The sequence below is a fragment of the Borostomias antarcticus genome, assembly GCF_949987555.1.
Source record: "Borostomias antarcticus genome assembly, chromosome: 18".
Classification (NCBI taxonomy): Eukaryota; Metazoa; Chordata; class Actinopteri; order Stomiiformes; family Stomiidae; genus Borostomias; species Borostomias antarcticus.
Genome location: NC_140251.1, coordinates 10486933 through 10514632, shown reverse-complemented (window position 1 = coordinate 10514632; position 27700 = coordinate 10486933). Strand labels below are relative to the sequence as shown.

The 27700-nt window shown below is 42.9% G+C and overlaps 1 protein-coding gene across 1 annotated transcript in view; it reads right to left on the bottom strand.

Annotated features, from left to right (window-relative positions):
• The window catches only part of itpr2 (inositol 1,4,5-trisphosphate receptor, type 2), a 98256-nt gene extending 83698 nt beyond the window's left edge, over positions 1 to 14558 (bottom strand). The window contains exons 1-2 of the mRNA XM_084452887.1: positions 14319 to 14558; positions 636 to 706 (exon numbers count right to left, since the gene is read on the bottom strand). Coding sequence (XP_084309013.1) covers positions 636 to 706; positions 14319 to 14410 — 163 coding nt within the window. The 5' untranslated portion in view covers positions 14411 to 14558. The remainder of the gene's footprint in view (positions 1 to 635; positions 707 to 14318) is intronic.
• Between the last annotated feature and the right edge of the window lie 13142 nt (positions 14559 to 27700).

The window sequence follows — 27700 nt, the reverse complement described above, 5'->3', positions numbered from 1 at the left end:
CAGAGAGAGAGAGAGAGAGAGGGAGTTAGAAATAAAAGACATGGAAAAAGGGAGACAAAGTGAGAGAGATGCAGAGAGACATTCGAATATTAATTTGAGAGAGAACGCGAAAGAGCAAGTGAGAGAGAGAGGAAATGAGATAAGAGAGGGAGGGTGAATGAGAGAAAGTATGGGTGTGTGTGTGTGAGAGAGAGAGAGAGAGAGAGAGAGAGAGAGAGAGAGAGAGAGAGAGAGAGAAAGAGGGAGAGAAACAGCATGACTGTCGTTAGTTGTTTACTCACTGGAACATCACTCATGTCCAGAAACCACAGCACTAAGCTAGAATTAACAACCAAATGGCTCAGACTCAGCCTTGGCTGTGTGTGTGTGTGTGTGTGTGTGTGTGTGTGTGTGTGTGTGTGTGTGTGTGTGTGTGTGTGTGTGTGCGTGCGTGTACGTGTAAGAGTGCGAGTGTGTGTCAAGGAGGTTATAATAGGTGTGTGTGTGGGCATATGCGTGTGTGTGTGTGTAACCTTGGTTAGCAGAATAGCTGACTCCCACCCCAAGCTAACCGTGAACTGCAGTACACCACATTAGGCTAGCATCTTGTCACGGCTGTGCTGTGTGTGAACCCAGCAGGTACTGAAGCCTCTCACCTCTGAACTTCTTGGGCGGGTTGGCCAGGTCTCCAGCATCGGGCTGCACCACACACCTGTCATCCACCAGCCTGCAGAGGGCAGAGTACCAGCATCACACACTGTACCATCAGCAGGATCACTTTATTATTTGAGCTTTCATGACAGGTAAAAAAAAACACCATAGCATCAGCTATAAATGAGCAACTTGTTCTTGGTCTGTCTTTTGTATCAATATCAGGCATGCAAACTGATAAGGAGTGAAAAAGGTGAGAAGGATGCGTGAGCAGAGAAAAACACAGAACTGCTAGGGGGGTCGGGGGTAAGCAGGGATTTTTTTTTATAAGCTACTAAATGGCAATTTAAATTAAAAAAATATTAATCAATTTTATTTATTTTAGACTGAACAAAATAAAGTGCAATGTATACATTTAGTTTGTGGCGCCTGTGGCTCAGGAGGTAGAGCATATCGTCCAATGACCCTAGGGTCAGCGGTTCGAATCCCGACTCTTCCTGTCCACATGTCGAAGTGTCCTTGTGCAAGTACCCCGAATTGCTCCCAATGAGCAGGCTAGCACCTTGCATGGCAGCTACTACCATTGGTGTATGAATGTGTGAGTGAATGGGTGAATAAGAGGCCACTGTAAAGCTTTTTGGATATAAAGCGCTATATACTGTAAGTGCAGTCCATTTACCATATTAAGTGCAATGTGGTCTATCTATTAATATGCTCACATTTACTAAGGAAATTAACAAAATGGCAGCTCCACCACAATTATTTCGATGAATAGAGCGTGTCACTGAAGTTCCACCACATTAGCATCGCATGTTAATTTCCCATAAGCTTTTTTTTAAATCCTTATATTTTGAGAATTCAGTAATGAACCCAGATAATAATTTATCAGATGAATCGTGACCAGAAGTCCTTATGATAGAAGCCAAAAGTCCATATGATATCAACCTTGTTTAAGAAAATCATGTTTTATTCGCGGTAGCATTGAGAAATACTCACAATCCTCAAGTGGTGTTACCATGGAAATGTGTACAGTTGATGGTTGGGCGCAGGATACTGAGTGACTGACGTTTTTAATTCATTCTTGATCTAAGAACGTTAACAAGGGTTCTAGCTAATGTTAGCTGCATATCCTATCGCGTAATAACTTAACATTAGGTATGTGAATGTACCTGCATCACAAATTCATTTTATTGAAATGAGTAATGCCTTATCAATGAGATCCACCGCTTCCTCGCCGACGCCTTCTCGGGGAATGGGTAGAACCGGTGCAACGACGGTCATCCGAGCAGTGAACGCAGTCAGGAATGAAGCATGGCACCATGTTTCTGCCGGCTAACGCATTAGCTAGCAAACGTTACAAGCAATATACACACACAACACAAACTAAAACACTAATATTAACAATATGAACATTTAACATTGACAAAGATTAAATTTATGAAGAAGCAAGTTTGAATTTTGAAGCAAGTTTGAAACTGTTTGAACGAGTATCATTCGCAATGGTTTGCAAAGCTTGCACTTGTCTTAATCGGTTGCAATTGTTTTAGTTGTCTGCTACTATGTTAAATTTTACTGTAAAGCACTTTGTGATTGTGCATCTTGAAAGGTGCTAGCCTATATAAATGAACTTTACTTACTTACTTACTTACTTGGGATGCATAGTTTTATTAGGGGCCAGGCAGCGAAGCTGCCAGAATCTATTGTATTTCTGGATATTATTATTGGGGGCCAAGCAGTGCAGCTGCTGCAACACCCATTGTGTTTGTACGTTTTCTTCATTTTCTTCTTTCTTTATTTCTTCTGCCATGGGAGTCTATGGCAGCCTATAGAACCGTATGGTCAAAAGTTGTGAAAATTGGCAGACTCATTCGGGACAGTGCCCTGACTCTCCTCATCAAGTCTCATGTCCAGACCTCATCCTCTCTAGCGCCACCAATGTGAATCAACACCAAAAAATCACCAAACTTTGCACATAGCTCCAGTCCTATACCAAAAGTCCTCAATCTGCATTGTAGGTCAATAAACCTGATGGTGGCGCTACAGCAACAGTCTAAAGTTTAAAACTTAAAAAAAAAACATAAATCAGCCATAGGCGCCATCACTGTAAAACCACCACGTGAACGTAGTCCCAAGTGAGACAAAACTTTCATACGCTCTGACCTTGCAGGAATTATCCATCACTCTGATTTTTTCATAAACTATAAAACCTATCAAACCTATCTCCTCCCATATTTTTGTTCAATTGGCACCAAATTGATATACTGTATCTTCAGACTCTCCTTACCAAACGATCCTCACAGATTTTTTAAATATCAAAAATTGAGCCCACAGAGCATCAAAAACTTTTACTGTTAACAGTTCGGTATACAATTCCTACGAATTCTAGCCAAATCAATGTCTGATCATCCTCATGAAAAGTGACAACATTGGCAACATATCCAAGATGTAGTGTGATTTTTTCCCCCAGAATTGTATGCGTTTACTGTGTTTTACAGTAGTGGGGGGAGAATGAATATAACGACCAACTACATTTAGGGGAATGTCCCTGGGCAGGCAGGCAGGCTACTTTTTGGGGTTTCAGTTGATCTTCTCTATGTAGGTGTATGTATGGAGGTGGCAAAAGCTTGTTTCGTTACTGAATGGGCTCGCGCTGTACTGTGACTAGCAAGTTGATTGGCTCAATTTCACTTGCTTCCTTTTTACTGACTGTCAATGCACGCGCACACAGATCCAAACACGCATCCACAGTATCAGATTTCCACGCTCCATTGGCCCAATCCCAATGTCCACACCAGGCCCCCAGGATTCAAAATCTAAAGTGAACTGCGCCTTCATTAAAAAAAACGTGTCACTGATACCTTTGACATGCGCAGTCAAAGGTATCAATGACGCATTCTTTTCGCCTGCAGCGAATTCCACCGATGCCAATCTCTTCTTGAAGAAATCGCTGAACTGTCAGAGGAAGAGGCCTGTGTAACATTACATCCATACATCCAAGCTTTGTGGCACATATGGGCAGGTGGGTCCTCAAGGCCTATTTTACGATTGAGAAGGTGAACTTGAAACGCCAGCCAAAGCCGTCGAGGAGAAACGTTAGGCTAAGCATGCATTAAGCGTTTTATTACACGACAATTTAGAAATCATTTTATATAACAGGCCTAGGGCTCGGTTCAAATTCAGTGAACAGAGTAGAACGTTCATGGCTGACATGTTGTCTACAAATGGAGAGCCCTTCTGTCATCAACAATGATTTCCTGTCTGGTATATTTTAGATCTAGCCCCACTAGCATACAGTTACAAGTGAAAAGGGCCTCCGGCATTCAAATCACTCATTTATTCAATCATCCTCTTCAGGAAAAGTGAAGTGTATCTTGCAGGGTGAGACAACCAGCTTTTGTTTGCAGCCCACGTTGTCTCTAGAATGTAGACAATCAAACTCACCTGACGTCATTGTAAGCTACTTGATTCAAAGGTCCTACACAAAGTCCTCAATCTGCATTGTAAGTCAATAAACCTGATGGCAGCGCTACAGCAACAGTCTAAAGTTTAAAACTTTAAAAAATGATAAATCAGCCATAGGTGCCATCACTGTAAAACCACCACGTGAATGTAGTCCCAAGTGAGACAAAACTTTCATACGCTCTGACCTTGCAGGAATTATGAAGTCCATCACTCTGATTTTTTCATAAACTATAAAACCTATCAAACCTATATCCTCCCATATTTTTGTTCAATTGGCACCAAATTGATATACTGTATCTTCAGACTCTACTTACCAAACGATCCTCACAGATTTTTGAAATATCAAAAATTGAGCGCACAGAGCATCAAAAGGTTTTACTGTTAACAGTTTGGTATACAATTCCTACGAATTGTAGCGAATTCAATGTCATCATCCTCATGAAACGTGACAACATTGGCAACATATCCAACATGTAGTGTGATTTCCCCCCCCAGAATTTTATGTGTTTACTGTGTTTTACAGTATTCTAAATTATACCCTCAAACGGTCAATGGAAAAGAACATATCTAAACCTAACTCCTCCTACATTTTGTTTTCAATTGCAACCAAAATGCATACACTGCGTCATCAGACCAAACAATCCAGACAGATTTTTGAAATATCAAAAACTGAGCACATGATGCATCAAAATGTTTTACTTTTAGCAATACTGTACAGTTAATACACATTCTCACTGAATAAATGTCCAATGTTCATGAAAAATCAGGGCAAAATTGTCATGACATGGTAGATGTAGCAAGATTTTCTTTCCAGAATTTTCTCAAAAATCGAATTTTTGTAAATATGTTTAATTCTGTCCTCTGAAACCAACACTTCATACAGAGAAAACTACACTACCCACAATCCCACGCAAGCTCCACCAATCAGAGACATCGCTGTTGGCAACCCTACCCAACCTCCGCAGAGGATTACAATGACTAAATTGATTGATTGGCCACTGACTGAGCACACAGCTGCTGAAGTTAATGTTCAATTATGAAGGAAAGCAAACAACAAAACCTGTGAAAATGAAAAAACATCTCATCACACATTTTTCAATCAATTAACACCAAACTTGCTAAAACAAACGTTCAAAACATAAGCCACGTGGTTACTTCTGCTAGTCGTTTGGTTTCTCAATTTGACCACAGCACAACCGCAACACAAGCGCTGAAACAAAAGCAACAACTCCAACGTGACCCTGATGCCGATGGTGACGGCACGGAACAAACCCACAAACTCATCCAGTACTGCCGAACAAGATGGAACAGCATCCACGACATGTTCAAGCGACTAGTTGAGCAGAGATGGGCAATATGTGCAGTTTTGTCCGACCGATCATTCACCAAACTATCTGACGCGCGCACACTGGGAATGACAGATGAAAGCTGGGGAATTATGGAGGAGCTCATACCGGTCCTGCACTCACTGAAATGCGCTACTACTGCGTTGTCTGGGGAATCTGGAGTATCAGTGTCCATGGTGTATCCGGTTACCGCAGCTCTACTGTCAAAACACCTCAAAGTAACCAACGACGAGTCCAGGAAAGTGTCTCAGTTCAAGCGCACTGTGTCTGAATCACTGGAGCGGCGCAATTCACGCCACAGAACCCACTTTTCAGCCCCTGAGTGGGCTAGAGACACAGTCTTCAATGGTGGATGCATGGAAATTGCCCGGAGGTGTCCCCGACTAGCTGTGACACAAGGGGGCGGAGCCTAACCAGCAAGCCACTATCAATCAATCAATCAAAGCTTTATTTGTATAGCGCATTTCATACCCAGAGGCAACACAATGCGCTTTACAGAGAACAAGGGAGGTGGGCATACGACCCACCCCTACATATTCCAGAGGGAAGCAAAAAAACAGTATCACCCGGGGGCCAGATAGGTGAACTGTAAAAAATTCTTCCCTGACCCCTCTCAACAAGGCGATCGAGCAAGCTCCTGGAGTATGTTTGTCTACCGGCTAAGAACATTTATAAAGCAATAAATAACATTAAATTACATTTTCAGAGTAAAAGAGGCTAATAACATCATAGGAGAGACATGGCAAACACTGGTGTATGTCTGTGTGTGCGTGAATGTGCCTGGGCCCAGATAGAGGCAGGGGTCAGGGGTAGGGTCAGGGTAGGAAGAGGATACGGACCCGGGTTAGGGTGAGGGGAAGGGGGTACTGGGCCCAGGCCTAAAGCCGGAAGTGGACTGGTGTATGTCTGTGTGTACGTGTGTGTGTGTTAACTAATTTGCTACGACATCTACAGCAGACACAGGGGTATCTATCGGACTCAGGGTGGTCTGCTGGTGACAGTGGGGCATCCACTGGACCTGGTTAGAAGATAGGAGGGAGAGAGAGAGGCACTAGGGAGAGGGGAGGCAGAACAGGGTTAGTAGCACACAGAGCCATATATAGAGCAATACATTACGTCAAACTACATTTTCAGAGCAAGAAAGGCTAAGAGCATCATGGGAGAGGTGTGGCAAACACTGATGTGTGTCTGTGTGTGTGTGCGTGCCTGGGCCCAGATAGAGGCAGGGGTTGGGGTAGGGTGGGGGTAGGAAAAGGATACGGACCCGGGTTAGGGTGAGGGGATCTGAGCCCAGGACTGGTGTATATCTGTGTGTGTGTGAGCGTGAGTGTGCCTGGGTCCAGGTAGAGGCAGGGGTCAGGGGTCCACGCCACGGGCCCCACAACTCAGCCCCTGAGTGGGCTAGAGACACATGGTCTTCACCGGTGTGGGTGGGTAGGTGGCACAGAGAGGGGTACACTGTCCCCGACCAGCTCTGACCTGAGGGGGCGGAGTCTCATCACCACGCCACTGTCCACGCCACGGACCCCACAATTCAGCCCCTAATGTGGGCTAGAGACGCACAGTCTCCGACGGTGGGTGCATGGAGATTGCCTGGTCCGTAGTAGTTCTAGCAGTAGCTGTTAGATACAGCTGCAGCAGCTAGCCCACCTCACATTTTCTCCAGGAAATGTACTTTCTAGTTAATTCACTCATCAACTCCAGGAAATGTGAAGTGTATCTTGCAAGGCGAGACACTTGGGAGAGGCAACCAGTTTTTGTTTGCAGCCCACGTTGTCTCTAGAGTGTAGACAATCAGACTCTTCTGAAGTCATTGTAGGCTACTGTGGATTCCAAGAGACTGCAGAGGCTCCAGTTGCACTATGACCTGAGCCAACAATGTTACACAACAACACTTTTTGTTTTTTGATGTGTAATTCAAATTTTCTCTGATTCAAATGTATTAATACATTTATCTGATTTGTTTACTAGCCAGAGTGCTGTTAAACTAGAGCAGCGGTTCCCCACGGTTTTTCTACCACAGTTTCATTGGCTCCGCCGGGTGTTAGGCTGTTATTATTCTTCAGTATTCATTAGTAACTAACTAGTAATTTGTTGTTCTGCATAAGTTATTCTTTGAGGTATTTTACTATTTTAGATATAATTTAGTATTTTTTATGTAGGCCTGCTTGTAGGCCCAGTATGCTTCTTGCACCCCGGTGTTTGCACCAGACTAGGCCTCCAGTCTTAGAAAAAGCCATAATGTTGCTGTATGAGACTAATTATGAGAGTATGGAGGACTTCATTGTGGAGCACTCATGGCTACAGCAGACCACAGGACCCAGGCCACAGGAAGGGCTGGGGTTTCTGTGTGAGGCTGATTAGGCTGGTTTAGGGTCAAAGCCACACCATGGTAAAAACACGACCCTGTTATACCCGTGACTGTCCGTTCTCGCACCATGCTTTTGACATAGCCTACAGTATGATTGATTTTACAGAAAAATGAAATGAGACTTGTTTGTTATTTGTTTTAAATCATTGAATGAAACAATTTACTAAATTAAAAGGCCAGTTATTAAAGAATTGAAACTCTTTATTAGAACGAAATAGCCTATACAATGTGTGTTGTGGAGGCCGCAGTCAAATGATTTTCTAATTCCATTTTTCCCTGTAAATACGTAGCCTAATGCATGACGTAAAACGTGAAACAGTAGATGTCCACACATTAGATAGGCTACTTCCAGTGTCTGTGTCAGCAAATATCAGCATATAGCCTACTCTGACTGACTCACAGCAATAGCCTACCATAAAATGCAAAAAATCAAGGTCTTTCACATATATTGAATTTGTAATATAATCTAATAATAGGCAATTTAAACAAATAAGCTACTGACAAGCACACACGTTTGCATCACACTATAAAGAATTAATAGTAATTAATATAAGTAAAATGGAATAATAATTACTTAGATTTTTTTTGCCTCTGGCAAGGGAAGTCTGTTTTCAGCGTCTGTTTATGAAAACAAAATAGTCTGTTCTGACTCAGAATCCCAAAATGTGTTCTAAAGTAGAAGAGAATGAAACTTTTTACGATGCGACAGGTTAATGGGCCTAAAGGAAAGACCTGTGATTATAATTTTGTGAGTGCAAACTTTGTTGTGACTCAGCAGCAAACCGTCAAAATGTTGGACAGACAGAAATAGTGTAATAGTTGTGGGTATGAATTGTATTGCAGAAATAACCACCAAGGGAAACTGCTGGGTTCGTTCTCATAACATAAATGACATCTAAAAGTGCACAGATCATCAAAATATAGCCTACATGCTGCAGAAAACAGACATTCTCTCTATTCTTTCAAATATTCTTGCCTCTTACAATAGGAAACAAAGAGGCACATTGCGTTATACGAAGGCACATTGTGTTATTACACTCAATGTCGTTTTTCATCATGAAGTAGGCTACTCAATGCTGCAGGTTGAAAGAATAAGCAATTTACAGGATTATCCAACATTCATTTGATATGAACTCAACATTGGAATGGCCGGATTAACACATCCCTATAAACGATTAAAGGTAGGGTATTAACACTCCCTATAAACTATTAAAAGCATTTGGTTATTTCAATGGCATTAATAATAATAATAATAATATATTTAAAGTAGTATTTACAGGACAATATGACACTATGAATATGATTATAAGTTGTCCAATGTATCCAACATGCCAAGCAAACAAACTGAATTGTGACAATAGCGTGGCTATGGAATGGCGCAGCTTTGGGGGGAGACCAATTAGGCTATGTGCTGAAGGGCTGACCTCTAACTGCCTAAAAAAACTGCCTTCAATGTTCAGTGACTGAATATGTACTATCTACTGACAGGGTTACAACTGCAGTTACACCATGGTTACAGCTTGGCTCTATTGGGTACGATAGTGTCAGCATCCACCAGCAACCAGCAGACGCTAAGGAAATGAATACATTGTAATTAATGACAGCGGCTCCACTGAAGCCATTGCGTCACGTTCGATGCCTGTGTCCGACGTTAGAGAATCGCCGAGGTTCTTGATTTTTGACGAACGCTGACAGTTGACACTGACGCATGCAGTGGAGCCAAGGAGTTAGAGTTAAAAATCACAAATGTCATAGCAACAAATCCATTGTTTCAGTTGGCACCATTCAATGTTTACTACTGGGACTACTGGGCATCCCAGCTTCTGTCCACCAGGGACACAAAACACGATGATCTGATAGCATGCAAAGTTTCTCTATGCAAGGGACGGTCACACAGTTTGAGGCATCCTTATTGTGTTAGCGGCCAATGGACATGTGGACCTAAAGCTCTTCAATACTCTTGACCACCAATTCACTGTACAAAAATAGCTTATCTTCTCTCACCAGCAGGCTGAGACCTACGTAGACTACCGTAATCTGATGACCTCTACAACAATGAAGAATGTAAAGCCATGTATGGTAGTGCTCGAAGGTCTCTGCTTCCCTTCTCCATGCCAGCCGTTTTGTCATGCCCACAACCATATTCTCTCTCTCTCACTCACTCTCGACTATACTATCCATTTTTGAAAATCCTTTATAACCCAGGATTGAATGGCGAGTGAGGGTTGAAGTAATACTCATGAGCAACACAGTAACACCTGTGACACAAGCAGCCCTGGTACAATAAGACTTTGCCCACTGGCAACAAGCACAGATCTGGGATACAGATCAGGTTACATTCCCCCCTATCCAACCTCATCATGAATGCAGAAGAAGATCTGACCTCAGATCCTCACCAACAAAGAGGGAGGGTGTCATCTCCTTGGTTATAGGCCGCCATTTTCAAACCACTCAAAATATCAGAGATATTTTGGAGGGAAGGTGGGTGGCCTAGTGATGACTTGCAAAGTGTCGACTCCCAAGGCAGAAAGAAACTTTCCTGCAATTGGTACAGATTGGCGTTTTGGGGGTTCGTCAAAAGATTCAGAGCTAATCAATAAAGCAAACAACCGCAGAAGCTTTCCAGCAGAACCCTTGGCCAAAACAATCCTCAACCATAGTCCAGACCAATTACAGAGGCCCAACCATGGTCCAGACCAATCAGAGGCCATTGTCATCTGCATTATTTACATTACAGTAGAAGAGCATTTAATTTCATAATTTCAGAAATATTACATAATCACTACTACTTTCACTGTTCCAACAAATGGCACAATTGCTCTGATTTGTTTTGTACAATGCTGGCAGTCTTAGTGAAGCCAGTATTCTCGTTTCCTGTGGTTGTCACGGCACACGTGATCAGTCCAGACTGCTGCCAGGTGTACTTTTCCTCAGTCTCCATATCAAGGTCCCATCTAAATGAGAAACAATAATCTGAGTGCAATAGCATGTTGAATCAAGTGTCGAACAGCAAAACAGGAAGTCTCTCTCGGGATGTTTTCCTCAAGCCCATGAATAAGTAACCGTGGGTTCCCAGTTGAGTTATGCTCAGTGTGGACAGAGCCCGACACCCAGTGCATGTCAAAGAGCCGGTCCGGAGGCTGGGTTAAAGATGTACTAGCAGCATAAGCAATTGACAATTGTTGGACAAGCTAATTATAGCTCCATTACGTTATAGCCAGGCAAAGAACCGCACCACCATGACGAGACGGAGAGAGTGAGTGATGAACAACTGTGAAGGTCGAATGGAAACATTTCTGATCTACTGTGCTCACAGCAGTAACTGATATGTCTCTGCAGGGATGGATCAGGGATCAAACTTGTCAGGAGTTCCTACCTAAACTGCATAATCAGCACAGCTCTTGAGAACAATGCCAGGAATAAAAAGATTAGTGACGTAGTTACAGTACAGTAGACACAGCAGTTATAATGTCAATCACCTTCAAATTAAATTAATCTCCATGAAACCTCCAAGCTATGGTTGATTGGCAATTAATTCATTAATTTAATTTATTTGACGATCAAAACCTGATACAGCCTTAAAGGGGCACTTCACCGATTAGCATTAAGCCTTGTATCATTCCAAAATGTGCAGTATGCTACAATTAATGTGTTCATAATTCGTTCCTCTTGAACAGCCATTGGCTGTTGCGCGCAATGCACGCATGCAACAGCTTATTTTGATTGACGGTACGGCCATCCTGCTCACATTTCCCACGGTCAGGAATCTCATTGATTGGTTTACGAAGGCAGCCCTGCTAGCTAAAGTAAAGGAGGTTCGGGCATTCCAGCCCTCATGGACAAATTAAATAAATAAATACAATAAAAATGTTTATTTGTTTAATACATTTTTTTCAAGTATCGAAAACGGGGATCGAATGTTTTAAAATCTTTTGATGCCTCAATACCTAGCAGTGTTTCAGTCGATACCACAAAGGTATCGAATTTCGATACCCAGCCCTAAGCCCAAGCTTCTATTTTAATAATTATATTTTACAATTTACTTTTCATTTGATGAAAGTGAGCGCTGATATGAGAAAATGAATATATTAGACTAAGTAAAATTCAAGGAGTATTTCATTGTTAGGCCTACATTCAGTATACAAGTAGCCATATGTTGGGTAAAATTTATGAGTACAATTATGTTTTGGCTTCTCATCAACAAGATACAAGATATCCTAATAAAAACAGTTCAATGCAGTACAGTAGCAATACAGTAAGAATATGGTGTGTGCAATGTGTATACAGTGTATGTTAATGATAATAATTAAGTTAATGACTGAATTAATGTATGAATCAAGTTAATGAATGAATCAAGAAAAAAAGACCGCTGGTATCAGTATCAGCAGATATCTAAATTCTGGTACCGGAATCGGATCGGAACTGAAAAAAAGTTGATCGGTGTATCTCTGGTGGAATGTGTGTTATCTGGTTGTATGGATGGGGGGGGCACTTGAGCACCAAGCAGGAAGAACAGCCCAGGGAACCTCTGTTTGTAGTGTGGTGTGAGCTGAGGAATGTAGCTGAGGAGTTTCATTATCCTAACGTAAATAAACACTTCAGGTCTGTCTAGATATTATCCTTCACAGCCACAGCTCTGTTTGAGGTCATATAAACCCCCACACACCTGACAAATGCATAACGCTTGTAACACTATGTTTCAAACACTATAGACCCAGGTCTGATTTAGCCCTGTGTAAAACTAGGTTCACACATACTGGCAATTTGGAACGTTGAAAGTTCCAAAACTGACATTTCCAAGATTCAATGTGTCATAATCTTATGGAAAGTCTTAAACGAGACAGACATTCTAAAACTAGAGTCCTGCCATGGGTGTTGTACTGTATGTGAACCTGGCAACTTCTGCTCCAGATAGCCCAGATTCCTGGGCTCTGAAGGTGTGCTCAGCAGTGCTCAGCACACCAACGACCCCCGATGAAGCTAACACACGGCCCTGTCAGCCTGCATCAGTTAATAATTCACTGATAACAATGCTGTTCACGCATTTGCTTGAAAACCGACCTCTCTATTCACTTTGCATTCAGTGTTTACGGCCCCGTATACATTTGCATCAATACGGGGCCTCAGCCCGGTTATCTCAAGACAGCTTTTCAGTCAAACAAAGGAGGTGTTGGTTATGTTGATCCATTGATTGTTAGTGACCATACTGTAGGTTGAGGGCCTGTCCCTATCTGACAAGAGGTTTTCTTCGGACCGGTCTGATTACTATCATGGAGAGAGAGAGGTGCAGGAGACACAGCCCAAGACCGGAACCAGGCTTATACACTTTGACACAGTGACTGTTTGTTGCAGTTGCAGACAGCAAAAGAGAGGAAAAGAGAGTGAGTGGGGGGCGGGGCCTCATTCCACAGTGTGTGTGTGTGTCTGTTCACGCCTGCTGAGAGGCCTAGAGGGCAGAGTGCACAGTGAGAAGCCACAGCAAAACTGAGGGAGAAGACATAACAGAAACACACACAGACTGACTAACACCGGCTTCAACAGCCACGACAAGACGGTAGTTTTATCAAATTTCACTCTATAACTGCTGAACCCAGTGTAACTGTCTACATAGTGCTTTCATGTTTGTGATAACAATGAGCACAGCTTACAACCATGAACCACTCCAATGACTTAATGTTCCTGTTACCATGAAGGGTAATCTTCCAATAGCTTTCAGAAATATCTGGTGCACCATGCTTCAAGGCACTCTCACGCTGCCTGTCCACTGTTACCTTCTGAACTCAAATGCATCCATGCAGCAGCTCTGGGCTGCACTTGTGTTGGCTGACTACAGGACTGTGCTTGACCGTAAACCAGGAAGTATTGATCTCACTCCAGCTCAATTCCATGGTAGCCTACAGGTACAGGGTGATCTTGTTGTGGTCCTAAAAGACAACATGGAACAATATGTTGCCTAAAAAGTTTCAGAATCATGAAAGTTGCCAACTCTAAGCATTGTGGACTTAAATTGGCTACAGTGTGAAACGTATGGGCGCTCATAAGCAGTGATGGTTATTATAATTACCACACGCACACACCAGTAACTCATCCAGTTAAGATGTGAACAGCGACATGTCAACAGTAGGCTATGCAACTGAACACCCTGGATTCAGGAGTAAATTCTTCATGTGGACTTAATATAGCCTTGACACAATGATAAAAACAAAGACACCATCACAGCGACCTAACAGTGGGTTGAGCTATTTAAATGATCAGTTTACATTGGCACTCTTCCCAGTTATATTTTCCTGAATGTGCAAGCAAATGTTAATTGTTGGCTGTATTTCCTTGAAGATGCAAGCACTTGTGTTTAAGGCCATTTTTCTCAAGTAGGAAGTCATTGCGACTTCTCGTCAGAGCACTGACATGACAGTCATGCCGTGACGCCTTAGGCTATACCTCGTTTAATCTCAATCAGAGATGTGTTAGTCCAAATTGTTTTGGGTAAAGCCTTTAGAGACGAACCTTACCCCAATGTGCTGATGAACCCGTTTACAGAGCCTTCCGCGTAAAGAGACACAATGTCTCCAATATGGAGCAAACTGGACCTGTGGTCTGACATTTTGCCCGGTTCAGTCGATCTCGCAGTTAGCGTGACATGCTATATTTCTTGATTTGATGAAGTCTTCCTCAGTGACACGTTCCAGTGTAGCAATCCCGGGAACACCCGTCAAACGATCATCAACTCGAAGAAACGCGTCATCCTCAGATTTGTCCAGACAAGTGGGCTAGAGGCCGATTAAAATAAAAACTTTTGAGTTACTTCGGATGCACTGTCTTTAGTTAATGTGGCTAACTTCTTCCTGTTTGACAGACTGCTCTCTTTCACATCCACTTTAGGGGAGGAGACTGGTTCTGGCGGACTGCAGAACTATCCCATGTATTTTACTCGTGCGTTGAAGAATTGTCCAATCGTAGCCTGGTGGTATAAAGTTATAAGGGTAGGCTACCGAAAATTACGTTTTTTTTGTGTTTTTTACCAACTTACACATTTTCAAAACTTAATGGAAGCTTGCAGTGCAATTGGCTCACTTAACAGCAGACGTGTGCTCCTGGTTATGCAATAGTGTGTGTGTGTGTGTGTGTGTGTGTGTGTGTGTGTGTGTGTGTGTGTGTGTGTGTGTGTGTGTGTGTGTGTGTGTGTGTGTGGGTGTGTGTGTGTGTGTGTGTGTGTGTGTGTGTGGGGGGGGGTCTATAGAACAGGGAAATGAAGTTAAGTTAGGCATAGCCTAATGACACAAATTAAAATAAGTTTAGGTAGTAAAATGTAAAGGGGGGGGGGTTGATTTTGTTGTGTTAAAGGATACCCAGGATATTAAGAGGCTGATTGGGACTTTGTATTGTATGAGTCAGAAAGGCGCTGGGGAGCTGCTTAAATTTAGCTCATAGAGAATTGTGTCACTTACTTCATGTGTGTACATGAAACATGTCAACTTGTAGCATAACGTTAAGTCATCGTGTGGTCTTAGTAGCCTATTTCTTAACTTATTTTAAAATTCACCTTTATTTAAATCGGTTTGTGAGTACCTCAGGGAGGACAGAGAGCATAAGAGTGCAAGAGGGCAGAAGCAAGGGCGCCCCCAAGGGAGGGCTGTGGCCTCCATGTTAAAGATACTGGCCACTCCACTACCCCCCCCCCCCCCCCCCAACAAACAGCCCCAGGCACAGTAATCTTTTTGAAGCCTTTTTAGTGTGCCACCCAAGATTTTCACTAGCCCCATCTGCCCGCCCTCCCCCTTTAAATATAATATTTTCTGAAGGGCCACACAAATACAGATGCTGCTCTCAGCTTTGAAATACCAGTTGGATGTGTCAATGTCTCCCAGTAGACCTTCAGTGCCATCCACACACCGTCATCGACAATCCTCTTTTTGTTATAGTCCAGTAGATGAGCAAACTACAGTGTTAAGAACCATGAAAAGTAGAGCCATCTGTTTTGCACTGAAATAGAGCCTGATATAGGCAGGGCCATTTTGGCCTTTGGATACTTTTTACACTGCAGAGCTTTCCTCAAATACTTGTTCACTTTCATGGTGGAATGTTGATTACAGCTCACTGTTCTAAATTGCCCCACGGCGCAGTCTGCTTGCATCTCATATTTCTAACGCAATCAACTTGAGTTCTACAAGCAAACCGCCCCCACATTCTGTCTAATGTTGATCACAATTCTTATGTAGGCTTGGAGCAAATGTGGAGCAACTGTTTTCTGATTGTCTGTTCATTTTTCTGTGACAGACGTTTCATGTCTGAGACCAAAAGAGAGAAGTGTCCGCCTCATCTGTTGAAGAAGAAATACACAACGCAGACAGACACCGGTCACTTGGTGCCATGACCCGGATGTACAGTGGTGTGTGAGTTTGGAGGGTTGAGTGTATCTGGTAGCTAGTGAAATTCACTCCTCAAAGGAGCGCTGACAGTCCCTCCAAGAAGGACGTCCCTATTGGTGCAACTGTCAGTGCACCTGCCTCCGAAGCGTGATACCCGGGTTCTAATCCCGCCCTAGGCATGCCGAAACGTATGGGTTAAACATGCTCTGGTACTTACAATACTTTATTCACTTCAGCTGCCATATTGGTTAGTCTGACATAATTGGTGGTATGGATGCAGAAGTGCCTGATGTTGACTCCAATGTTAAAAGTTAAAACACCACTTCAAGAACCAAAATAGTCAAAATAACAGGCTGAATACACTATCGGGATTCCAAACTCATCATTACCAGACTCCGATTGTTTTTCACTGCCATAGTTTTCACGTTTGGAAATACATGGAAGTGACTGAGCCATAGTTAGCTGTCAGCTGCATTCACTTCCATGTATTTCCAAACGCGAAAACAACAGCAGTGAAATACAATCGGTGAATGCTTATGGGGCGCCGAATGTAAACCCCTGCATCTTTAAAATAAAAGCTCAGTTTTACCAGATTTAGCATTAACACACATTGAAAAATTGGTGTGCAATTTCCATATGTCACTTTTTTCCACATTTAGCGTGAAATTCGTGTAAAATAAGGTAACCTTTTTCACAGTTGGTTTTGTAGCCTAGTAATTATTTGATAGTTAAATGTTAAATCTAAATGTTAAATGTAAATATACAATTTTAAATATAGGAAATATAAATGCTAAATATAAATGTTAAATATAAATGCTAAATATAAATGTAAAATATAAATGTTAAATCTAAATGCTAAATCTAAATGTTAAATGCTAAATCTAAATGTTAAATCTAAATCTAAATGTTAAAGTCGCACTGAAACGGACGTTTGAGATCATCTAATTTCCGTAGTTTGACGTATTTCCAACGCAAACAAGCTATGAGGGTGGGACATATGTTTAGAGGAATTTGATTGGAACATTGACAAGTGGACGGGTTTTAAGAACTTTAGACAGATTCGATAGAAGGATAGCGTTGATTGACGGGTGGATGTCGTGAGATTTATTGGCCTAAAATGTAAGGTACCTGTTGTCGTCATTGCACGTGACCTATCATTTTCCAGGAAGTAAGAAATTATATACTTTGATTTAAGATTACAACAAAAGTAGAATTTTGTAAATATTTTGGCATACATCATTGAAAAGGTGAACACTATGACCAATTATGTGAACCAAAATGGGACAGAATGTTTTTTTCATTTCAGTGCGACTTTAAATACAAATGCTAAATGTTAAATCTAAATCTATATCTAAATGCTGAATCTAAATGTTAAATATAAATGTAAATCTAAATGCTAAATCGAAATGTTAAATGTACGCTTTACATTCGGCGAGCCGAATTGTTGCCAGCAATAGCTATAGCTAGATATGTATTTGTCCCGTGCTAAAAAGCATGCGCTAGCACTAGCCCTGTTAGCAAGGAGGAGAGCACCAAGAGGAGAGCACCAAGGAAGAGGAGAGCACCAAGGAAGAGGAGAGTGTGGGTGCATGAAACCCTCAGGTCCAGTTGGGTGAATTCAGGCTTGTGAAGGAGCTCCGTTTCCACAGCGATCGGTTCCAGGTCTACTTTCGCTTTTCTGTGGAGCAGTTCGACAGTCTGCTGGGGAGAGTCAGACCAAGGATCTCAAGTATCCAGACAAATTACAGAGAGCCAATTTCTCCAACAGAGCTGCTGGCAATTTGTCTGAGGTGGGTGATTTATGTGAAAATAAAACTATGCCTTTAGTAGCCCAGGCTAGCCTAGCCATTTAGCAAGGTCTGCTAGCTAGTCTAGTACTAGCTAGTCTTCTAGCTAGCTAGCTAGAAGACAAATTGGATTTGTCTTCCCTGCTCTGTTTAAAAACAATTAGCTGTTATTGTAGAATTTTTATTTGACTGATAATAGGCTATAAAACAATATTTTATTTTTAGTGATAGCATTATCACGTGATTAATTTATAGTAGGCCCTACTTGACTACTGGTGATTGATGCCATTATCCTGTCATTGATTTAAGGTACCTGGCCACAGGTGACCCGTACACCACCATTGCCTCCAGCCACTGTGTGGGCATCTCCACTGTGGCAGACATTGTGCCAGACGTGTCCAAGGCCATTTGGGACAGCCTGGTGGATGAGGTTCTGCCTGTACCAAAGGCTGCTGATTGGCAGGAAATCACCCAGGGCTTCCAGGAGACATGGAACTTCCCTGTGTTGGAGCCATGGACGGGAAGCATGTGGTCATCCAGGTGCCACCAAATTCAGTTTCCCAGTATTTCAACTACAAGGGAACCTACTCTGTGGTATTACTTGCTGTTGTGGATGCCAAGTATCTGTTCAGGTTAGTGGATGTTGGAGCCTTTGGTCAGAGCAGTGATGGAGGGACCCTTGCTGCTTCTGCCTTTGGAGAAGCCCTGCGGGAAAACAGGCTGGATCTCCCTGGAGATGCTCCTCTCCCGGGTGCTGACCACCTGGGGCCCCAGCCTCTGCCCTACTTTGGCATTTGAAGTAAATCCTTAACAGATTCTCAGACAGTTGGATTACCGGAAGCCATGAATCATGTGGGTTTATTAAACAATGAGTAAGCATATAGTGTTACAAAACAATAGCCCAGATACAATATCTCGGCTGATTATGACAATTGTTACAATACCGTACAGAGTGTTGTCGCCGGGGAGATGAGTAGCACAGAGTTGATGATGAATGCAATAGGTTGAGTGACTAAGCTAACAAGAAACAATGCTAGGAGCTAAGCAGAGGCTAAAGCAGCCCTAGGCTAAGCAGTGCACGCTAGGGTAAGCAGCGCTGAGGCTCCATCCTGGTGGCTCTTAAATACACTCTACCAGGGGGGCGTCATGTGACATCTTAGGTTATGGTGATCTAGTCATTTGTCGATCAGCCAGGTCAAGATTAGATCAATGCTGGGGAAATCTGAATATTCTACCGTATCTAATGTGGAGTTGGGCAATCCTAGCAGCTGTTGTTTACTCTTTCAGAAGAACTGGTCAGCAGAGAAGTGTCCAAGAGCATTCCCTATTAGGCCTCAAGGCTGTGTAGCTATTAAAATATACACTGTGTCTAGGGCCTAGGCAAAAGGTTATCAGAGTTCACTGTAGCTGAAACCACTTCACATTCTTGCTGCACAGTGGAGGATCTACCACCGTGTGATCGGAGTGAGCCCTGCGAATGTGGACACTGTTGTGAAAGCAATTGTGGCCCTTCACAACTTCCTCAGGTGGAACTCCACGCCAGCAGCTCCGGTCCCACTTGCAGAAGAGGAGAACATCCCTGCCCTTCAGCCTGTCAGGAGAGTGGGCACCAACAACTCCACCCAAGAGGCCGTAGCTGTACGCGAGGTCTTCAACAGCTACTTCTCTCCTGCTGGTGAAGTGTCCTGGCAGTACAACATCGTCTGACGGCTGCCGTCTCTGCACCCTGCCCCCGCGGCTGCTCCTCTTCAAAATAAAACAAAGGCTCTTTTAAGAGCCACCCACATATCTCTGAAAGAGCTGTTTCCTATTTAGTGTCATTTAATTAAATGAATGAATAGCTATATTGGAGCTTTATAGAAACTTCAGTCAGGAAGACTTATTGTTGCACCCCTACCTACCTCTCCTCTCTGGGTGTCTCATGTCAGTTGGGCTCTTGGCTGTCTATATTTTGTGTTTTTGACTTGTTAACTAATAGAGTTCTGTCTCCCACCAGTTACTCTCCGGTTCCTGCTGCCTTGAGTCCATCCTTCCTTTTCTCCTCCATCAACATCCATTTAGGGATGGGACGGTTACCGGTGTCACGGTGAACCGCGGTGAAAGCAGTACAACCGGTTAAATTTTCATTTATCAAGATAACCGTGCATAATAATAATAAACTTTTTTTTTTAAAGATAACCGTGCATGACTACGTAATGTAATTTAATGTAATGTATTGCTTTATAAATGTTCTTAGCCGGTAGACAAACATACTCCTGGAGCTTGCTCGATCGCCTTGTTGAGAGGGGTCAGGGAAGAATTTTTACAGCTCACTTATCTGGCCCCCGGGTGATTACTGTTTTTTTTGCTTCCCTCTGGAATATGTAGAGAGGGGGTCGTATGCCCACCTCCCTTGTTCTCTGTAAAGCGCATTGTGTTGCCTCTGGGTATGAAATGCGCCATACAAATAAAGCTTGATTGATTGATTTACAGCGTCAGGGTTCCTGTGTGACCCATTGTTACACCTGGGACGACTGGCTGTCTAGCCCTCCTTTGTCATTCTACATGAGACTTCAATACCGACAGGTAATAGTCTCTCCCCCTCTCCATCTCTCTCTCTCCCACACACACGCACACACACACTCACACACACTACGTTCCCTGACTGGCTGCACACCAAGGACCTGAGCTAGCTTGGAGGGAGCTGAGGGTGCTCTGGTGCCAGTCGTTTCTTGTCAGTATATTAGTTAGTTAGTTATAAGGCACTATTGTGAATAGCTGGCAGCTATTACTAGGCATAATTGTGAATAGTCGTCAGCTTACAATTTCACTTATTATTATTTATTGATTATATAATTTTTGAATCCCCTTTTGTACATTTCTGGCACTACTGTGACTTTTTCTCATGTGTTTTGTACTGCTGCTGTGTGTATTTGCTGCAACAAAATAATTTTCCTATCTAGCCTGGCATCGCCAGCCTGATCTCGCGAGCTCACATTCGATTTCACTCCGCAGATCAGTCTGGACATCCAACCTAGTGCGCTTCAATACCAGAGTAACGACACTTCCATTGACTCCCGCGCCCCCTAGAGGGACATTATGGGCATTAACTTTGTGACAAGAAACCCCATTCACTGCCGTTATGTCTAGCATTTACATTATATTACATTACAGTCATTTAGCAGACGCTTTTATCCAAAGCGACTAACAATAATTGCATTTAACGTAGGAAGAGCCAATGTACTACTACTTGCCAGAACTCACAAGTGCATCTTCTTTCTAAAACAAGTGACTAAGAGCATAATCTAGTGCTGAAGGCAAAGTGCAAGAATCACAATCTAAAGTACAGTGCAATATAATATAATAAGTGCAGGTGGGAGGATTGTTGTAGTACTTCTTGAAGAGATGAGTTTTGAGCCTGCGACGAAAGATGGGCAGCGACTCTGCTGTCCTGACATCAGTGGGCAGCTCATTCCACCACTGCGGGGCCAGGACAGAGAAGAGCCGTGACCGTGTCGATCGACCGCAGGAGCCTCGGAGTGACGGGGCAACCAGTCGCCCTGAGGTAGCAGAGCGTAGTGGTCGGGAGGGGATGTAGGGTTTGACCATGGCCTGGAGGTAGGAGGGGGCTGTTCCTTTCATTGCCCTGTAGGTTAGTGCCAGAGTTTTAAACTGGATGCGAGCCGCTACAGGGAGCCAGTGTAGGGAACGGAGGAGGGAAGTTGTGTGGGAGAATTTGGGGTGGTTGAACACCAGGCGAGCAGCAGCTTTCTGGACAAGTTCCAGAGGTTTAATGGCTGACGCACAATCTTGAAAGTTGATGAAAACGGACGTGTTTTTACCTTTAGATGTCTTGGTCATATTAAGTCATGCTTATAATTTGTTAATTTCAAAATATAGAGTAACATTGTGGTAGACAATTGTTTTTAGAATCTGACAAGTGATTGGATAAACTAGACATTACTGTACTGATGTGCTATTATTGGGATCATAATTCATGCACAACAACTTGCCTATTTACCATAAGCAATTAGGAAGTTATTGACATAATGGCCTACTAGTTGTAGATATGATCATGTGAAATAAATTAATAAGTGAGTACTTTATAATGGATAATAAACAGCTAATGCGCTAATATGCATGTAATACGCACTGCAGCAGCTAGTTAGTGTAAGTGAAGTGTTGCAGTACAGGCCAACAACATTATATTACACTCAACCTAATATAATAAGGTAGTAGCCTACATAATTATAATAAAGTCAATGTTCCATAGTTTTCAAATAATTTGATAGACCATTGAACACATTTCTGGTAATACTTTAGAAAATACTGTACAATTATGAAAAAAGAGAAGCATCTGATCTGTGATTGAAATATTTTATTAATGACTATTTTCAGTTATTGCATTGTCAAAACACTGAGCTCAATTTGTCAAAACACTGAGCTCTTTGACTACAACATGACTAGAATGGACATATGAAATCATTGTGTTAAGATGTTAAGCAGGGGACATAAGCGCTCCTTTTTATTTACATTAGGTATCCAAAGAGTCGCTGTCTTGAAAAGAACATGCCGAGCAGCACAATGAGGATCAAAGAGAGTTTTGATTCCGTTTCACTATGTATTGTTGGCCATAAATTACGCTGACACGTTTAAGCCTTTGTCAAAGCATGTCTTTGGGTGTAGGGTGCGGCCTAATATAGATGAAATAAGTGACAGATGTTATCTATCACAAGTAAGACAACTCAATCACTCAATCAATCACTCATACAATCAATTGGTCACTCCAGCAATACTGGCATGCATGCAGACTGCAGTATGAAAAATGCACAGACTCTTTTCACTTAAAAACCTCTTTTGATGAAGATGAAGTGATTTAATTTGATTTAGCTCCCCTGCATTTTAATCATGTCATAATATTGTAATCATAATCATCCTATGGTATAAATTGTTTTACATAGCCAGAACTTTAAATGCTAATCTGCTCAAGAGTGATATTAGATGAAACCAATAATAAACTGCTCAACAGTAATATTAAATGCCACCACTAGATGTAGCCACAGGGAACGGATCTGTAGAAAATGGAATTCCCCTACTTAGGTCAGCAGTTTTAAGGTTGCTGAGGCTAGCAATTCTAAGGCGGGAAGAATAGTGTGTGCCCGGCCTGAGCGTTCAGAAATCCCAATGTCTTCCTGTTAGATTCCCAGTCTTCCCCTCTTCTCTTCCCAGATTTACCAAAAGATTGAATTAATGCTGGCACTGCAGTCTTGTGTACGAAAGCAGTCTACAATTGCCCATGTACCAATGGGGTTTTCCCCTGGCAGGAAATAATAGGGGTACTGTAAGGACATATTTTGGCATAGGTTGTTGCTGAGCCAGCATATTAGACACCATTGGATTGGTGGAAAAGTAGTGATGTTTGGAAAGTGGGATGTGGTCAAGAAAGGTGGGGGGGTGGTGACAAGACTATATAAGCCATAACACAAAGGACGGTGTGGTCTCTCTCGAGGGAAGCACCGGCTTTACTGCTATTTTGTTTCTGAAGCAGCAATAAAGTCATCGCATTGGACTCCTGGTGCCTCAAACTTGTTTTTCTTCTCGGACTCTGAATTTATTTTGGACTCTGAAACTAGTCTGAACTTAGATTTATTTCTTGGAATTTGACCTAAGACATAGTAAATTATTTTACACGACAAAGACATCGGGAACACATTAGATGTGTCTATGTACAGTACAAGTGTTAGAAAGGGGAATACCCCTCTTTACAGTGCAATACTATAGGGATCAGTGCATCAGTAGTACAGTTGTACGTTTGTAACCATAGTGACTGACCTCTCATGGCAGACAGGCCTCAACACTGACTACACTGACCTCCTCCCCCCTGCACCTCCTCCCCCCGAACTCACATCCTGTCATTGTCACAACAACAAGCCCATCTCCTGGAGTGACACAGAGGTGGTCGGAGTCTTTGGAACACTCTGCGGGATCTTGACACACTTGGTGGCTGATTCTGAAATGAAAAATTAGAATTACAGGGTCACTACAGTACACAGGGTCCCATTCTGGCCCTCCTTTTGTGCTATACAGTATTGGTTTACCTTGAGCATGTGGGAACCTTTTCTGGGGCCCAGGCCACAGACATACTGGACCAGACTCTGGGTGTAGGGGTGGGATTCTCATCCATACCCACCTCATTGACCCGGTTGATGAACTTGCAGTAAAGAGCATTCAGCAGGTCCTCCTTCACCAGGTAGTCCTGCAGGAAGGCATAGTACTGACAGCTTCGTAAAAGGCTCAGTTGATAGAGGCTACAGAGTACCAACCAGTGTGTTCATGCTACAGCTCAATGTGGATCAATGCCCATTACTGGCATAACAGAGGGCCCGTTACCTGCAGGGGATGGAGTTTGAGACACAGGATCTCCTCATCACTGCTGCAGCGTTTGATGACAAGGGTGCGCTAGTTCCACTCCTGGACTTGGTGGCTGAATTCATCTCTGTAGTAAAACTGCTTGATCTCCTAAAAGTAAGTCTTGTCTCCATATCTGCGCAGCACAGATGATAAAATCACTTAGCGCAGGGCTGTATTTACAGCAGAGCATAAAAGGACATCCTTTAGCCGGGTCAAACAAAAACATCTCATTACTGAACTGTTATGTTGCTGTTATACAATTATCTTAAACAAGTTATGAATGTACAAACAAACAAAAAAGTCTATCCAAAGTATGTACCTCTCTAAATCACCTGTGTTGAGTGGACGTATTCCATCAGACAGTGGCTCGTCCAGGTCTGCTGAATTCTGCTCAAACTGTTAGGCCAGCATCTTCTGGAACAGGTGGGTCAGGTTCTGTTTACGTGTCTTTAGCTGGGTCCACTAGGAAGACAAGAGAATCCTCACTGATTGAAAGTTTCACAATCAATGAAGTGGTCGTCATGCAGTGACCATAGTGTATTATAAATACAGAGTGGTCTATCACCTTCATTATCCCACTGCCAAACTTTTCACAGATCATTGATGTTCAGCTCTGGCTCTACGTATTCCTTTTTGTAGAATGATATTAATGGAACCCGGAAAGAGAGGCATTTCACATAATATAGTAAATTCCATAATTAAAATGCAGGCCTGAAAAATACATTAGGTTACAGCTGTTCAGGTATGCGTTCAGTAGGCTACCTCAAAGTGTTGATTTCTCATAAAGCATTCATGATACAACAATTAATGACCACTATTATGTTAATATTTACCTGTAAACGGGTCACCGATGCTGGTGAAGCGTTGTGGTTCACTTTGTGGTGGCGATAGAATATCGGCTCCAATACAACAATACGAACATGAGTGAATTATTTGTCACAAATGCAATGCCCATATCCCGCCACTAGAGGCGCGATACCAACTTTCCGCTTGACCAATGTGTGTCGTTACCATGGATGTATTAATAGAACGGTCGAAATTTGTTGGTGCCAATCACAACCGTTTATCTAATATGGGGCGGGTTTAATAAGATGACGAGCGCCGTAGAGTCATTTTCGCTGATTGGTTGTAGGTCTATCCAATAGGCCCTGTGCACCAGCTCCACTACTTCCTGAGGGTCACTTGGCATCTTTATTTCCTGTCCTATATGATTGGATTAAGTGATTAATCAGGTGTGCGCTGGGTCTGCCGCACACCTGATTAATTACTTAATCCTGAGCTGGTGCACAGGGCCTATTTTGTCCAGAGGTTTTTGGTGGTTTACGCCCGTTGGTAACGACCCTTGGGAATCCGAAAGCAACTGTGAGTTTTCAGACCCTTCGCATTTTTGAGAATTGGGTGTGGCGAAGCCAGGCTAAAATCTTTCTATCTTATCCGTGGATTTGCAACTGATAGTGGGTTGATAATTGGTGTGATTTCCCTGTGTGTCCACCAGATAGTGTTCTCTCCTCTCAGTGGAGCTACGCCGTGCTTTGCCTATTAAAATATGTAAGCCTACTTGAAATCTAAAATAGTAGGCCTACTTTGCTATTTTTAGATTAGTTTATGACCATTATTCAATGGTTAATGTTTCCAAACATTTTACTTTAAAGGGCACAGTCATCCACAAGGAAGCCTTTTTTCACCATTGCCTAAACAGATTCCTGACTCAAGGATCTGCTTCTCTGAGCCGGTGTAACAGGACAGATTAACCCCCCCGACGCTTTAACAGATTAACCCCCCCCTAGGACAGATTAACCCCCAGGTGTCCTAGGACAGATTAACCCCGGGGGTTAAAGTGTCCTAGGACAGACTAATCCCCGGGGGTTAAAGTGTCCTAGAACAGATTAACCCCGGGGGTTAAAGTGTCCTAGGACAGACTAACCCCCGGGGTTTAAAGTGTCCTAGAACAGATTAACCCCGGGGGTTAAAGTGTCCTAGGACAAACTAACCCCCGGGGGTTAAAGTGTCGTAGGACAGATTGCTGGACTTAATGACCCAGAACTCTGTAGTTCACAAGCTAAATACATACATTCATGGTTCCTACTTAGTTCTAACATGCTTGGTGACTTTACATACCTGTTTTATATAGAAGCAAGAATAAAACGGGAGACGTTAGATATTCGTTTTCACAGGCTGTCAGTCGTCTGAGGAAACAGCCTCGCGCCTCACTCTAATAGGGAACCATAGCGCTCTCTGGTGGCGCAGGGTACAAACTACAACATTCATTAGAAACAACCCCAAATAAATATGGCACTTCAAGAACAACTAATCAAACACATTAAACCCTAAATTGAGACCACACAATTGTGAGTGTCACACACACCCCAACAAAATAAAAGTGGCTCTTGACATTTCTCCTGACTCAATTCAAATAAATATTTCAAATATTTCCTTTACTCTTTCAGTATGTATACCCTGGCATGTGGAAAGGTGCAGGTAAGGCATAAGGATATGTGGTGGTGGAAGGCCATAAAGTGGTGCCGAGTAAGTTAAGTAGTGATATGGCTGCATGCCCCAAAGTGACATGTGTGGTATCTCAGAAACCTCTATACTGTTGGCTGCAGTTGGTGTCTGAAGTGAAGGCTGACCTAATCTGTCATAAGTAAAGTGTGATCTGGGCTGTCTATTACGAGTAGATCTTCTGACTGAATAAGTTTCATGACCAGTACTATACTCTACTCTAGGCCCTTCAGCTGCACTACCACCCTCAGCAGGACATGTCTGGGTAAGTATTGGCTCTGCATCTTCTACAGCAGGCCCAGTATCTTCACTGTCACTTTCAGGCTCAGTATTGGACTGTTCTCTACTTGGTCTGTAGTCTCTGACTTCTCTAGTTCCTGTCGTCAGTCCTTCTTCCATTAACGCTGATCTTCTTCCCCTTACAGGTTCCATTTCCCTCGCAGGTTCTCTCTCTCTTACAGGTTCTCTCTGCCTTGCAGGTTCTCTCTCTCTCACAGGTTCTCTTTGGACGGCTCTTCTGCATTTGGCAGGACCGGAGCTCCACACAGGATTATAGGAAGGTATGGTGTTTGTTCCATTTCCATTCCCATCTCCATTCTATCCATTTTCATCTCCATTCCATCCATTTCCATCTCCATTTGCAGGTATCCTCAGCCAGTAGTATCCATCTCCATCATCAGAGTCCGTGTCACTCCTTTGTTCTGGTCTCATCTGCTCTGTGGCTTTCGTCTGCCTAGTCCTCCTCTTCTCTTGTGGCACTGCTACTTTTACTGACAGTGGAGGCAGATCTGTAGGTAGGTCGTTGACCAGGTGCAGCAGGTTACGGTGCAGGACGCGCACCTTGGA